At 45.3% G+C, this 16149-nt stretch overlaps 1 protein-coding gene across 1 annotated transcript; it reads right to left on the bottom strand.

Moving 5' to 3' along the window:
• Positions 1-1389: 1389 nt before the first annotated feature.
• Positions 1390-15014, bottom strand: LOC139389519 (keratin, type I cytoskeletal 9-like). Its single transcript, XM_071136339.1, has 3 exons — positions 14105-15014; positions 13171-13232; positions 1390-1473 (listed from the first exon to the last, which is right to left on the bottom strand). The coding sequence occupies exons 1-3, from the start codon at positions 15012-15014 to the stop codon at positions 1390-1392; spliced, it is 1056 nt and encodes a 351-aa protein (XP_070992440.1).
• Between the last annotated feature and the right edge of the window lie 1135 nt (positions 15015-16149).

The raw sequence follows: 16149 nt of genomic DNA on the forward strand, positions 1-16149 counted from the left end.
ACACACAACCCAAATACTCTATACGTCATACAGATGCTAGCACTTGAAACACAAACACACACACACTCCCTGGTCTTGGTTGTGGCGTGTGTCAGCCACAGGGCCTATGAGAGTTATTAGGGTGTACTGACTGATGTGAAAACCTGGAAACAGGGGGCGGTCGAGGCTGCCTTTTATCTGATGTCCTGTTCATCCTCACTCCTCATGGCATGCTGTCGCCCGGGGAAATGCCTGTCACAAATTCCTCCCTTGCCCGTCAGAGACACCCGGTGCTACACACAGCCAAGGGCTCCTCCATAGACACAAACAGAATGTATGTGACACTCAGGTTATGTTTCAAATAGTACCCTATTCCCAACATAGTGCACTACCTTTGACCAGGGCCCATAGGGCACTATATAAGGAATAGGGTGCGATTTGTGATTCAGCCTCACTCTACCTCAGTTCTTTTGGCATCTGGACAGCAGAGTCTGCTAGGAAATATGGAGAATACAGTGTATGTATCGTTATTCACCAAGCCCCTAGCTTACACTAACAGACCAGTAGGTTATAACCTTAACTATAGTCACACAGTAAGTGATTATATAGTAATAATCTCTCTCTCTCTCTCTTTGGGTTAAATGGTCCATAAAAGTGTTCAAGGCACAGTGTGGGGAGTCTCGTCCCTGTTAAAATTAAGCCACGTGGCAGGCATCAAGGTGAATTCCTAAGACATGGCTTACTTACTTATTATTTTGGTATCATTTTTGGGGGGTTCGTTTTGCCATGTGTTCTGAAAATAACTATCATTGATATTTCCTTTCCCTCTACTATAAGACCAGAGACACTCAACGCCAAAAACAGCTCTTTGCCCGAAGGAAAATGTCTCAGTTCTTGTGCAAATAAAAAACAGAACACAGCCAGGCAAGACAAAACAGCAATTATCCACCCTGGGGAGAAAGACAGGTTACTCCAGTTCACACCAATATTTTCCCTTTTCTGTCTGTTCAGCACCAAGTTCCTCCATAACAGAATTTGTATTGTCATCTCCTTTCTTGTGGGACAAATGTGGTCTCCTACAATAAATGCTTTTTGGGTCAAATAGTTATTATGGATACTCTTTAAATATTGACACATACTTTGTCAATGAGATACAGTGATACTTGGCCTTGCAGACACCGGCAGTTCCTGTAGGATTCCTTATTATTCAAACTGGAACTGCCATCAATTCTGAGCTTTATTCTACATACTCATCTTTGCTCTGTTTTACATACTCACAATGCAGGCATGAATGCCTACAAATACGAGTCTCTGTATGAACTGCTCCCTAAGCCTGGCTGACAGGCGATATAGATTTTTTTAAGACATCTCGCATGGAAGCTTCTCCACACGTTCTTAAGTAATAAGAGATTACAGGTAATCTCCAGGTAATAGCAGGCAGGCATTCCTCCGCACTGAGGGGTTCGAGGGCATGGGGGACATGTTGGTTTTGACCTAAAAGGTTTATAATCACCAAGGGGTTCGAGGGTATGGGGGACATCTTGGTTTTGACCTAAAATGTTTATAATCCTGTCTCCACATATTCATTTGTTTACAGATCTACATGAAATGAGGGCAGGTTCCAGGGGAAAGGATACGGTGGAGACAATGTTGAAGTCTCTGTGTCTGGTATGTGTATACAAGTACAGCCGAAGTCGGAAGTGTACATACACCTTAGCCAAATACATTTAAACTCAGTTTTTCACAATTCCTGACATTTAATCCTAGTAAAAAGTATATGTTTTAGGTCAGTTAGGATCACCACTTTATTTTAAGAATGTGAAATGTCAGAATAATAGTAGAGAGAATGATTTATTTCAGCTTTTATTTTGTTCATCACATTCCCAGTGGGTCAGAAGTTTACATACACTCAATTAGTATTTGGTAGCATTGCCTTTAAATTATTATACTTGGGTCAAACCTTCCACAGTAAATTGGGTGAATTTTGGGCCATTCCTCCTGACAGAGGTGATATAACTGAGTAAGTTTCGTAGGCCTCCTTACTCGCACATGCTTTTTCAGCTCTGCCCACAAATTTTCTATAGGATTGAGGTCAGGGCTTTGTGATGGCCACTCCAAAACCTTGACTTGCCATTTTGCCACAACTTTGGAAGTCTGCTTGGGGTCATTGTCCATTTGGAAGACCCATTTGCGACCAAGTTTCAACTTCCTGACTGATGTCTTGAGATGTTGCTTCAATATATCCACATAATTTTCCTACCTCATGATGCCATCTATTTTGTGAAGTGCACTACTCCCTCCTGCAGCAAAGCACTCCCACTACATGATGCTGCCACCCCCGTGCTTCACAGTTGGGATGGTGTTCTTCAGTTTGCAAGCCTTCCCCTTTTTCCTCCAAACATAACGATGGTCATTATGGCCAAACAGTTCTATTTTTGTTTCATCAGAACAGAGGACATTTCTTTAAAAAGTATGATCTTTGTCCCCATGTGCAGTTGCAAACCGTAGTCTGTCTTTTTTATGGTGGTTTTGGAGCAGTGGCTTCTTCCTTGCTGAGCGACCTTTCAGGTTATGTCGATATGGGGCTTGTTTTACTGTGGATACAGATACTTTTTGACCTGTTTCCTCCAGCATCTTCACAAGGTCCTTTGCTGTTGTTCTGGGATTTAGTTGCATTTTTCGCACCAAAGTACGTTAACCTCTAGGAGACAGAACCCATCTCCTTCCTGAGTGGTATGACGGCTGCGTGGTCCCATGGTGTTTATACTTGCGTACTATTGTTTGTACAGATTAATGTGGTACCTTCAGGCATTTGGAAATTGCTCCCAAGGATGAACCAAACTTCTGGAGTTCTAAAAAACATTTCTGAGGTCTTGGCTGATTTCTTTTGATTTTCCCATGATGTCAAGAAAAGAGGCACTGAGTTTGAAGGTAGGCCTTGAAATACATCCACAGGTACACCTCCAATTGAGTCAAATGATGTCAATTAGCCTATCAGAAGCTTCTAAAGCATGACATAATTTTCTGGTATTTTCCAAGCTGTTTAAAGGCATAGTCAACCTAGTATTTGTAAACTTCTCACCCACTGGAATTGTGATACAGTGAAGTGAAATAAGTGAAATAATCTGTCTGTAAACAATTGTTGGAAAAATGACTTACTCATGCATAGAGTTGATGTCCTAACCGACTTGCCAAAACTACAATTTGTTATCAAGAAATTTGTGGAGTGGTTGAAAAACGAGTTTTAATGACTTCAACTGCATTTGTGTTTGACAGCCTCGGTGGGAGGAGCTATAGAAGGACGGGCTTATTGTAATGGTTGGAATGCAATTAATGGAATGGAGTCGAATGTGGTTTCTGTATGTTTGATGTGTTTGATATCGTTCTATTAATTCAATTCCAGCCATTATAATAAGCCAGTCCTCCTATAGCTCCTCCCACCAGCCTCCACTGGTTTGTGCTTGACTAGGTTTGATGGGTTTGCGTGATGTGTTGGTTTATATGTATGTGTAAATTAGAAAAAAGGAGAGGGAATAGTTGTTCTTTGCTTTTGTTATTGCTTTGTGCTTGTATGTACAGTATAGTATATTTATTTACTATCATGGTTCCAGCCCAATGTTGTTCTTGTATTCAGGACACATATGTAGTGTACTTATAACAGTGGTCTCAGCTCCTAACCATTCCACTGAAATAAACATTTACACAGTCCTCTTCCTGCCGTGTAATTGACGGTGCCTGAAACATATAGATTGAGCCAGTGACAATCTAAATGCCAATAGTAGTGGGGTCAACCAGAAAGTGATCTGGCCAAAAAAAGCTACATTTCTAGATAAAGGGACCTTGAAAACACTTGTAGCAGCATTAGTGCAGCCTCACTTTGACTATGCTTGCACTACCTGGTACAGTAGCTTCCCCAAGTTCATCAAGAACAAGCTACAGACAGCTCAGAATAAAATGTCAAGGGTCATTCTGAATCATGTTGGTCCTTCTCAGCTCAGTGAACTACAGTGGCTATCAGTTGATCAGGATAATTCAGCTGAAGCTGGGACTGGCCCATAAAATTGTGTCTACAGACAGTACTGTACCCCAGTACTGTTAGGAACTCTCATTCCTTCGACACGAGAGGAAGTGCCACAGATTTTGTGCTATGTCGATTCAAGAGTGGTACTGGCCAGAACACGTTTTCATATATACGGTAGTGGCAGAGTGGAACAAACTCCTGGTTGAGAAAAAACAGTTTATGCCAGTCTTAAGTTTAAACACTCCTGCAAGGCTTGGTTAATCTTGAGATAACCTCCTAGCCAAGTGTAAAGCCACTAATGGTGTGATTTATTAGACGCTCATATTAGCTTTTTTGTATACATCTAAATATGTGCATATTGTGTATGATTGAATGTATGGCACAGAGTGCCCATGTAAATTATTTTGCCCTGCAGCCACTTGCCAATAGAGGACCACAATGGAAACAATGTGTGCCAATCCCAGCACATCAAGAGGATTGAGAACTGCCTGTTTTCCACCTCTGCCATTTTTCACCACAGAGGCTGCCTTACCTCTCACATGGAAATACATAGAAAACAATACAAATCCTATTAAAAGTTTTAGGCTTTCAAAGAAACCCTGTTGAATGGACCTGTACCATATCTAATAGTCTTTAGGGCACAGGGCGAGACCCAGATGCAGACATGGGAGGCAGAGGATTTGAGTCTCTGATATTTATTATGATCCAAGGGGCAGGCAAGAGAATGGTCGCAGACAGGCAAAAGATCATAACAAGGTCAGAGTCCATGAGGAACTGAGTGGCAGGCAGGCTCGAGGTCAGGGCAGGCAGAATGATCAGGCAGGCGGGTTCAGAGTCCAGACAGGCAAGGGTCACAACCGGGAGGACTCGCAAAACAGAGTGAAGGAAAAAGCAGGAGAGCGGAAAACACGCTGGTTAACATGACAAACAAGACGAACTGGCAACAGATAAGCAGGGAACACAGGAATAAGTACCCAGGGACTAATGAGGAAAACAGGTGACACCTGGAGGTGGGTGGAGACAATCACAAAGACAGGTGAAACAGATCAGGGTGTGACATGCTCTCCTCGGCAGATGTGAGGGATTTGCTGTGAGCCAGCTCATGAGCGCCTGCTCTCCTCGGCAGATGTGAGGGATTTGCTGTGAGCCAGCTCATGAGCGCCTGCTCTCCCCGGCAGATGTGAGGGATTTGCTGTGTCCTGCTGCCAGAATCAGAGGTGCCTGTTTAAGGTCCCTGACACTGAGATAGATGGCCATTTAGAGGAAAGATATCCCCTTAAATTGATTAAACCTGCTGCATCACACAGTCTATCTTTAAATAAAGACACACACCCAAGCTCACACACGCACACACCCTCACGCACGCAAGCACGCACGCACACACGCACACACACACACATACGCACTTGCACACACACAGTAGATGAAGTGAATCGTTGTCTGGGTTATCTGCTAGCATGTCTGGTCTGTTGGCATGAAGACCTGCTGGCCTGGAATATGTGATGAATGACACCAGTTCAGTCTTGTTTAAGGATAATGATGAGCCTAATGACATTGGAGCAGCACATTAGCAACAATAAGGCTGGGATTCAATCCACTGGACAGCCGACTATATGCACCTTTTAAATGTAATTTACGCTTGAACCGAAATTCCCTGTGTTTACTATGAATACAATCTCCACAAATGCTGGGAAATATACCTTTGAAAGGCAATTGTCTGCATTGTGTGAACTGCTCTATAACGCACCTTGGATTGATCTCCGGCTAAACTTATTGTATTATCAGACTGTATTTATTTTATTTCAGCAATTATCACAGTTAAAGTCAGGGCTCCCTGTTGTTTCATTAACCTGAGAACTCATCAAACAGCATATTCAATCATCGCTAAGGCTGTTGCCTATTGACTCTGTTCCGACCCCATTGTTGGAGGCTGCTCTGTGAAGCTTCAGTGGGTTGATTCGCTGTTTGGAGAGGATTTAGAGCTGTCATATGCGTGTCACACGCCTGGCGCTGTGCAGAGCATGGCGGTGAGGGCGGAGAGGGGGCCGGGATTAGAGAGGAGACGAAGTGAAGATTCCTGCAGGGGAGGGTCGTGCATTCCGGCTTAGGTTTCCACACCACACGTCACCCTCACCGTGGTGGAAAAGTTTCAGGGTGGGAGAGAGAGTCGTAGGTTGCATCCCAAATGGCATCAGGAACTAGATTCCATTTTTTTCTTGAGAGGATGGTCAGGGAGCCGGGACATAGTTACAAATCATTTGTAGACTGCAAATTGACCACAAGAAGCCCAAACAGATATAATCTTTGACAAAACTATAATTATTTCAAACCTTACTTACATTTGTATACAATCACGTGTCTCTCTATTATATGTGGGAATACTTGGGAACAGATTTCCAAAATGATGGGCACTGGTCATAATGTAAGTAGTGCGCTAAATAGGGACACACCACATGTCCTGGTTTTATCTGGCACAGGTTGTCTTTTTGGATTGCCTCACTCTGAGGTACAAAACAATGCCCACCTTACTTACCTTAGTCATTCCATATCGTTTCTCTTTACATAAACAGCCAGAAACAATAAGCAGTGAATTTTCCATTGCTTTGCACAAAAGAATAGACTCAGAGCCTAATGTAGGTTGGTTATTACACTGCTATTGTCCTACTTTTCAAGTGTTGCAGTGCATTACAGTATCTCCTCTTTCCTGCAGCACAGCGTATGTGTGTGGAGAGCTCCAGCTAAAATGGAACATGTATTACAAAGCGCGGCCACTTGACTGACTAAGCTCGCTGTCATCGTATGAGAGAGTCCAGGGGCTTGTAACAACAGACAGCCAGGTATAACCCAGCCTCATTTTACCAGGGTGTTCCAGTGATTGTCAGCTGGAGAATCATCTGAAATGGCTGTGTGTGTCAACACCTCCAACTAGACTCAATGTTAGACTCACTCTGGATCAGAGAGGTACAGCAGTGTTGGTACATGCATGCACGGTTTTATCCCGTCATCACCCTGTTATGTATTACAGCACTGGTAATGTGTCAGTGATCTGCGGAACATACACTGATATGGTTGATGTTGCTTTCAGTTGTCTTAGAGGTGGGAACATTTGGGATCACTTTGGCAGGTAGCTTTGTGAAGCTGTGAATCATGGAATGGACTCAGAGACGTATTGTGTAGAATACTTTCTTGCACTGCTCATTGCCATTACTGAGAGAGAGAGAGAGAGAGAGAGAGAGAGAGAGAGAGAGACTACAGGTTCATCTGCCTCACCTACAGCCCATTCTGGTGGGAAGCTGCTATAGACCACCAAGTGCTAACAGTCAGTATCTGGATAATATGTGTAAAATGCTTGATAATGTATGTGATATCAACAGAGAAGTATATTTCTGGGTGATTTAAATATTGACTGGCTATCATCAAGCTGCCCACTCATAAAAAAACTTCAAACTGTAACCAGTGCCTGCAACCTGGTTCAGGTTGTCAGTCAACCTACCAGGGTAGTTATAAACAGCACAGGAATTAAATCATCAACATGTATTGATTACATCTTTACTAACTCTGCAGATATTTACTTTAAAGTACTATCCAAATACATAGGATGTAGTGATCACAATATAATAGCCATGCCTAGGAAAACCACATTTCCAAAGGCTGGGCCTGATATGGTGTATAATAGGTTATACAATACGTTTTGTGGTGATTCATATGTTGATGATGTAAAGAATATTTGCTGGTCTATGGTGTGTAATGAGGAGCAACCAGATACCACGCTTGACGCATTTATGAAGCTACTTATTCCAGTTACTAATAAACATGCACCCATTAAGAAAATGACTGTAAAAACTGTTAAATCTACTTGGATTGATGAGGAATTGAAAAATTGTATGGTTGAGAGGGATGATGCAAAAGGCATGGCAAATCCAGATAGCAGATGTTCTGAAAGAGCTGCAAAACCTGGACCCGTACAAATCAGCTGGGCTTGACAATCTGGACCCTCTATTCCTGAAACTATCCGCCGCCATTGTCGCAACCCCTATTACCAGCCTGTTCAACCTCTCTTTCATATCGTCAGAGATCCCCAAGGATTGGAAAGCTGCCGCAGTCATCCCCCTCTTCAAAGGGGGCGACACCCTGGACCCAAACTGTTACAGACCTATATCCATCCTGCCCTGCCTATCTAAGGTCTTCGAAAGCCAAGTCAACAAACAGGTCACTGACCATCTCGAATCCCACCGTACCTTCTCCGCTGTGCAATCTGGTTTCCGAGCCGGTCACGGGTGTACCTCAGCCACGCTCAAGGTACTAAATGATATCATAACCGCCATCGATAAAAGATAGTACTGTGCAGCCGTCTTCATAGACCTTGCCAAGGCTTTCGACTCTGTCAATCACCGTATTCTTATCGGCAGACTCAGTAGCCTCGGTTTTTCGGATGACTGCCTTGCATGGTTCACCAATTACTTTGCAGACAGAGTTCAGTGTGTCAAATCGGAGGGCATGCTGTCCGGTCCTCTGGCAGTCTCTATGGGGGTGCCACAGGGTTCAATTCTCGGGCCGACTCTTTTCTCTGTATATATCAATGATGTTTCTCATGCTGCGGGCGATTCCCTGATCCACCTCTACGCAGACGACACCATTCTATATACTTCCGGCCCGTCCTTGGACACTGTGCTATCTAACCTCCAAACGAGCTTCAATGCCATACAGCACTCCTTCCGTGGCCTCCAACTGCTCTTAAACGCTAGTAAAACCAAATGCATGCTTTTCAACCGTTCGCTGCCTGCACCCGCACGCCTGACCAGCATCACCACCCTGGATGGTTCCGACCTTGAATATGTGGACATCTATAAGTACCTAGGTGTCTGGCTAGACTCTAAACTCTCCTTCCAGACCCATATCAAACATCTCCAATCAAAAATCAAATCAAGAGTCGGCTTTCTATTCCGCAACAAAGCCTCCTTCACTCACGCCGCCAAACTTACCCTAGTAAAACTGACTAACCTACCGATCCTCGACTTCGGCGACGTCATCTACAAAATTGCTTCCAACACTCTACTCAGCAAACTGGATGCAGTTTATCACAGTGCCATCCGTTTTGTCACTAAAGCACCTTATACCACCCACCACTGCGACTTGTATGCTCTAGTCGGCTGGCCCTCGCTACATATTCATCGCCAGACCCACTGGCTCCAGGTCATCTACAAGTCCATGCTAGGTAAAGCTCCGCCTTATCTCAGTTCACTGGTTACGATGGCAACACCCATCCGTAGCACGCGCTCCAGCAGGTGTATCTCACTGATCATCCCTAAAGCCAACACCTCATTTGGCCGCCTTTCGTTCCAGTTCTCTGCTGCCTGTGACTGGAACGAATTGCAAAAATCGCTGAAGTTGGAGACTTTGATCTCCCTCACCAACTTCAAACATCTGCTATCTGAGCAGCTAACCGATCGCTGCAGCTGTACATAGTCTATTGGTAAATAGCCCACCCATTTTCACCTACCTCATCCCCATACTGTTTTTATTTATTTATTTTTCTGCTCTTTTGCACACCAATATCTCTACCTGTACATAACCATCTGATCATTTATCACTCCAGTGTTAATCTGCATAATTGTAATTATTTGCCTACCTTCTCATGCCTTTTGCACACAATGTATATATAGACTCCCCTTTTTTCTACTGTGTTATTGACTTGTTAATTGTTTACTCCATGTGTAACTCTGTGTTGTCTGTTCACACTGCTATGCCTGATCTTGGCCAGGTCGCAGTTGCAAATGAGAACTTGTTCTCAACTAGCCTACCTGGTTAAATAAAGGTGAAATAAAAAAAAATAAAAAAAATAAAAATTACGTCTGAAATCATGTGACTAAACTAAATAATAAGAAAAAGAAACTACACTATGAAACAAAGATACATTATATAAAGAATGATAGTAAAAAGCTTTGGGGCACCTTAAATTACATTTAATTCAAATTCATTGAATCAAATGGCTTATTCATCACAAAGCCCACTGATATTGCAAACTACTTTAATGTATTTTTCATTGGCAAGATAAGCAAACTTAAGGATGACATGCCAGCAACAAACACTTACACTACATATCCAAGTATATCAGACCAAACTATGAAAGACAAGAATTGTACTTTTGAATTCTGTAAAGTCAGTGTGGAAGAGGTGAAAAGATTATTGTTGTCTATCAACAATGACAAGCCACCGGGGTCTGACAATCTGGATAGAAAATTACTGAGGATAATAGCAGACAATATTACCACTCCTATTTGCCACATCTTCAATTTAAGCCTACTAGAGAGCATGTGCCCTCAGGCCTGGAAGGAAGCTAAAGTCATTCTGCTACCCAAGAATAGTAACACCCCCTTCACTGGCTCAAATAGCCGACCAATCAGCCTGTTACCAATCCTTAGTAAACTTCTGGAAAAAATTGTGTTTAACCGGATACAAGGGTATTTCACAGTAAACAAATTGGCACAGAATTTCAGCATGCTTATAGGGAAGGACATTAAACAAGCACAGCACAGCAATTACACAAATGACTGATGATTGGCTGAGAGAAATTGATGATAAAATGGTTGTGGGGGCTGTCTTGTTAGACTTCAGTGCAGCTTTTGACATTATTGATCATAGTCTGCTGCTGGAAAAATGTATGTGAATAAAGATTTACTTGTCTAACAGAGCACAAAGGGTGTTCTTTAATGGAAGCCTCTCAAATATAATCCAGGTAGAATCATGAATTCCCCAGGGTAGCTGTTTAGGCCCCTAGCTTTTTCAATTTTTACTAAAGAGATGCCACTGACTTTGAGTAAAGCCAGAGTGTCTATGTATGCGGATGACTCAACAAAATAATGTAATTGTATTAACTGCCTTAATTTTGCTGGACCCCAGGAAGAGTAGCTGCTGCTTTGGCAGCAGCTAATGGAGATCCATAATAAATACAAAATACAAAAATACTCCCTCACTCTACCATACCACACAGTGAGCCAGCCAGGCCCATTCACTTATGTAGTTTATGCCAGCATCGTTGTCAGCATGTGTGACAGGATAGTTAAAAACCTGCGTTAGCTAAATCTAGGGTACCATTCAGCTTTCTCTCAGAAGAATCCTGAACGTTGGAGTCTGCCAATGCAAAGCAGGAACTCACTCAAAATGACTAATGTGGCACAGCAGGCAAATGCCCCTGCTGCCCAGCCTTGTATTGGGCCCACGTGACATGATGCAAAATAAACTTTCACAAGGAAAACCTGACACTTCACAAGATCGGGTTTTTCAGAAACCCAATGCGTGGAGAATTTAACATAATGCCAATTTTAACACTGCTGGGGGATAAAAAGCCCAATGGTTCATGAGAATATCAGATTCTGTAGTGCTAGCTAGCTGGATGGGTAGGAGAGGTACAACTGACCTCAGTCTTTGGCATGCTGCTGTGCCACTCCAGTTCCTCAAGAGATTAGCCAAGACATCGGACCCAGTGACAGATAAGATTGGATAGAATTGGTCCAATCCCCCATTCCTGTTGGGAGCATAGCAGTTTTGCACAGTGTTATCAACAATTTTTTTCAGGTAGGGGAGTCGTCTTGAAGAATTCCCTCTTTCTTCGCCCTGTGGAAGGGTTGTCAGGATAGGAGGAGGGAGGGGAGGGAGGCTGGGTTACTGGGATCTCTGTCACTAGTGTGGATATGACTCTGCGGCCCCTGCTCTGGGCTGAGCTGCGGCTCCCTAGCTCACATCTGTGTGGTTGCGTTCAGGACCAGGCCAGCCAGCCGGCCAGGCCAGAGGCAGCCAACTGCTCTCTGTCATTACTTCCCTAATGGAGGGATCCATTTCCCTCTGACCTCATCCCTCCGCCTTTACTCCACATCCATCCATCCATCCCTCCATTCAGCAATGATCCCTCTCTCTATTTGTCTCACCCCCCCCCTCTCTCACTCTCTCTCTCTCTCTCTCTCTCTCTCGCTCTCCTCTCCCTCTCTCCTCTCCCTCTCTCTCTCACTCTATTAAATGTATCTCCCCCCGCAATCTACATTCTCTCTCTTTTTCTTATTAGCTCACTCTCTCCCATAGATCTCAGGCTCTGTGGCATGGCAGAACAAGTACTCAATATTTTCACTTCATTAAAGCTGATACTCACTGAAGAAATAGACATTGTCCACTCAGACATTTTTCCACTGATCAATAGATTCAGTTTTGCTTGAGGCTATGTCTCTGTAGCAGTCAACCAAAATAATTTCTGTATGAAAATAGCAGGGAAGTGGAGAACTAGTTTTCTGTGGGACTCTACACCTTTGTTTGTGACTGAGTAAACAGGCTGTTGTCATGCTGACTGCAAGGAAGGCTTGTGGTTAAAAGGCCTGGAGCCCTGGAGTGGCATTTCAAGTTCTCTTTTCTTTTGATTCTGCCGCAGCAGAAAGAGGACGAGAGAGAGCGAGCAGAGACCCACACAGCCATTAACGCGCCATCTTATAGCGGTGTCTCCCAAGATGTGATGGATAGAATCAATAAAGCCTTGCTCTACCCCATCTTTATCATTAGTCCGCCTGAGCCGTTTGAAGAAGCAGCGTTTGAAAAGCAGGCTGAGCCTGAGTCTCAAATGGCATCCTATTCCCTAGGGCCCATAGGGCTCTGGTTAAAAGTAATGCACTATATATGGAAGAGAGTGCCCTTTGGGACGTACCCTCTCACTATTTATAGGCCCAGCAGGGCTGGAGGGATCTTTCAGTAAGCTCATCTCATCTGGTCTGGTCTCAACTCATCTCCAGCTCTGAGACGAGAGAGAACCTCGCTGAGATGCAGAGTGAGGGATTAGCCTTTTATCACACTACTCCATGTATAATAACTCTGGTCGCTCCACAGCTCCGATTCATCATTCCTATTGGTTAGACACAGTTCTCTCTTCGACCAGTCCACACAGGACTGGCTATGGCCAAGGCTCAGTCCGCCCCAGTGATCGATGGCTCTGGGCTGGGACAGAGAGGGAAAGAGTGAAAAAGAGGTATAGAAAAACATTAAGGGAGAGGGGGAGGGGAAAAGAAAGACAGAGGGGAAGAGAGAGAAGAGAATGAGGGATAGAAGGGAAATAGAAAGAGGGGGGATTCTGAGAGGCTACAGTGCGGATGAGGAGGGTTGTCAGAGAGAGAGAGAGGGAGCAAGAGACTAACCTTGCGGTGGGCCATGGGGGATGATTCTGAGTGCATTTCAGTGATGCAATTGTTGGACCACTCTGGGAGAAGAAAAAAGGGAAATTAAAAAAGTGCTGGAGCAAACATTTGGTCGTCTGGCAACAGGGGTTACAAGCAGCGGTTGTACAGAGTTATGAGGAACGGTGGCGCATGATGTTTAGCCCCAGATATGGTTTCAGAATTGTGTGGGGGCGGAGAGGGGCACAGAGGGGTCCACCTGTCCTGAGATGTCAGTGTCTGTGAGGGGTGACAGCCAGGGGCCACTAGAGTCTCTGCAGACTATGGCCCCTGGGGGCCTCTAGGGTCTGGGTCTGGGGGTTAGTGGAGGTGTCTTATTTGGGGTGTCCAGCCAACCAGAAGAAGCATTCAAGCAGCATATAAGCAAAATAGTAGCTCATTACATGTTACTAAGCCATGTGGCTTAGATTAGAGGGTTGGTGTTTGGGAGGGTTTTGAGAGGGATAAAGAGAGGGGGAGGGAGGGAAAGAGAAAGAGAGGAATAGGAAGGGAGAGGGGAATAGAAGGGTAGAGGGTAAACAGGGTTAGAGTGAAGGAGAGAGGGATGGAGGGAGAGGGATGTAATAGAATCCTAATTTATTCCCTGAGGGGAGTCTGGTCCTTGGCTGTGAAACCATGGGCTGTGAAACCCTGGGCTGTGGCTGGGACTGGGGCCTACCCATAACACCTGTTGTTGGGCTGAGCAACGCAGCATCCCTCAGAGTGTGTGTGTGTGTGTGTGTGTGTGTGTGTGTGTGTGTGTGTGTGTGTGTGTGTGTGTGTGTGTGTGTGTGTGTGTGTGTGTGTGTGTGTGTGTGTGTGTGTGTGAGCCTCTCTGTGTGTGTGTGTGTGTGTCTGTCTGTCCGTCTCTCTCTCTCTCTCTCGCTCTGTCTATCTCTCTGTAATCCACACTTACTAATCTTCTCCCCTGAAGTCCCCTGCTTTCCCCCCTGAAGTCCCCTGCTGAAGTCCCCTGCTTTCCCCCCTGAAGTCCCCTGCTGAAGTCCCCTGCTTTCCCCCCTGAAGTCCCCTGCTGAAGTCCCCTGCTTTCCACCCTGAAGTCCCATGCTTTTCCCCCTGAAGTCCCATGCTTTCCCCCCTGAAGTCCCCTGCTTTCCCCTCCGAAATCCCCTGCTGAAGTCCCCTGCTTTCCCCCTGAAGTCCCCTGCTTTCCCCCCTGAAGTCCCCTGCTTTTCCCCCTGAAGTCCCCTGCTTTTCCCCTGCTGAAGTCCCATGCTTTTCCCCCCGAAGTCCACTGCTTTCCCTCCTGAAGTCCCATGCTTTCCCCCCTGAAGTCCCCTGCTGAAGTCCCCTGCTTTCCCCCTGAAGTCCCCTGCTTTCCCCCCTGAAGTCCCCTGCTGAAGTCCCCTGCTTTCCCCCCTGAAGTCCCCTGCTTTTTCCCCTGAAGTCCCGTGCTTTTCCCCCTGAAGTCCCCTGCTGAAGTCCCCTGCTTTCCACCCTGAAGTCCCCTGCTTTTCCCCCTGAAGTCCCCTGCTTTTCCCCCTGAAGTCCCATGCTTTTCCCCTGCTGAAGTCCCCTGCTTTTCCCCCTGAAGTCCCATGCTTTTCCCCTGCTGAAGTCCCATGCTTTTCCCCTGCTGAAGTCCCCTGCTTTTCCCCCTGAAGTCCCATGATTTCCCCCCTGAAGTCCCCTGCTTTTCCCCCTGAAGTCCCATGCTTCCCCCCTGAAGTCCCCTGCTTTTCCCCCTGAAGTCCCATGCTTCCCCCCTGAAGTCCCCTGCTTTTCCCCCTGAAGTCCCATGCTTCCCCCCTGAAGTCCCCTGCTTTTCCCCCTGAAGTCCCATGCTTTTCCCCCTGAAGTCCCATACTTTTCCCCCTGAAGTCCCCTGGTTTTTCAGCATGTCTTACACAGTGCTCTGTCTGTCAGTATACTTATTCTAGTTCAATTGTGTAACATGTTCACTCTGGCAGCGCCAATCTAAATCCTGATTGAATGACAGTTTTATGCCCTCTAAACCTGTCACACTGGGTGCACCTCAACCTGCTCTGGCTAAATGCTGCCCATAGGCTCTGGTCTAGAATGAACTTTACCTACTCAAATCCTAGGCCTAAGAATTTGTAGTAACAGGCTGAATTCCTACCATGTAGAGGTTCAAATACCATCCCAACATACAGTACAGGACAAGCATGTGTGCAGCACATCTGGTATGTATGCTCACTGTAATCAGTGTGGGAGCTCGGCTGTGGTTGGAGGATAGAACCTCTTATTTGGGTTGACATCTGAGGAAGTGATTTCAGCTGTCTCTTTGTCCCCTCCTGGTCTGCTAGCACTCTCCAGACAGCAGCCCCTGTCTCTGCCCAACACATTACAGCCCTGTTAAACAAGATGGCCCCAGGCCACAACACAACACAACATGGCATGGTCTCATCTAGGCCAGAACAAACCACAACTTGATGGGATAGTCTGACTCATACAGACATGATCTACTAGTCGGAATATGATGAAACTTACACCGAAAAGTTTATGATTCTTGTCACGATTCTTGGCAAAGTTATGCAGGTAACGTTAGAAGTTGTCTCTAACTTTTGGCAGCAGACTGCCTGGGTGGATAGAACTCCCTTCATCCCTCCATCCCTCTGCCTGGCCGAGGTCAGTCTCTGGAGCCGACTCAACACTCTGTGTGTGTGTGATATGAGAGGCCTGCTGCTCGCCTGGCCAGCCAACCCCAGAGAGACCTGCCGGGGCCAGGGCAAAGCCCCACCCTGCTCCCATGACACCTGCTGCAGCTTTCAGCCTGTAATGTGTCAAAATCCTCACAGCAGACTCTGACCTAGCAAGTTATCCCCTGTAATGCACCAAGTTAGGACATTATGAATGTCTGTATTTCATGTCTCAGAGCTTTTGTGTTTTTGGTGGCCAGGAACTGAAAGATAATTATGTATAAATGTAAAAAATCAGGACAAGTGCTGCCATTGGGGAAAAATGTCATGAATAATATTG

The sequence above is a fragment of the Oncorhynchus clarkii genome, chromosome 30 (assembly GCF_045791955.1).
Source record: "Oncorhynchus clarkii lewisi isolate Uvic-CL-2024 chromosome 30, UVic_Ocla_1.0, whole genome shotgun sequence".
In the NCBI taxonomy this organism is placed as follows: Eukaryota; Metazoa; Chordata; class Actinopteri; order Salmoniformes; family Salmonidae; genus Oncorhynchus; species Oncorhynchus clarkii.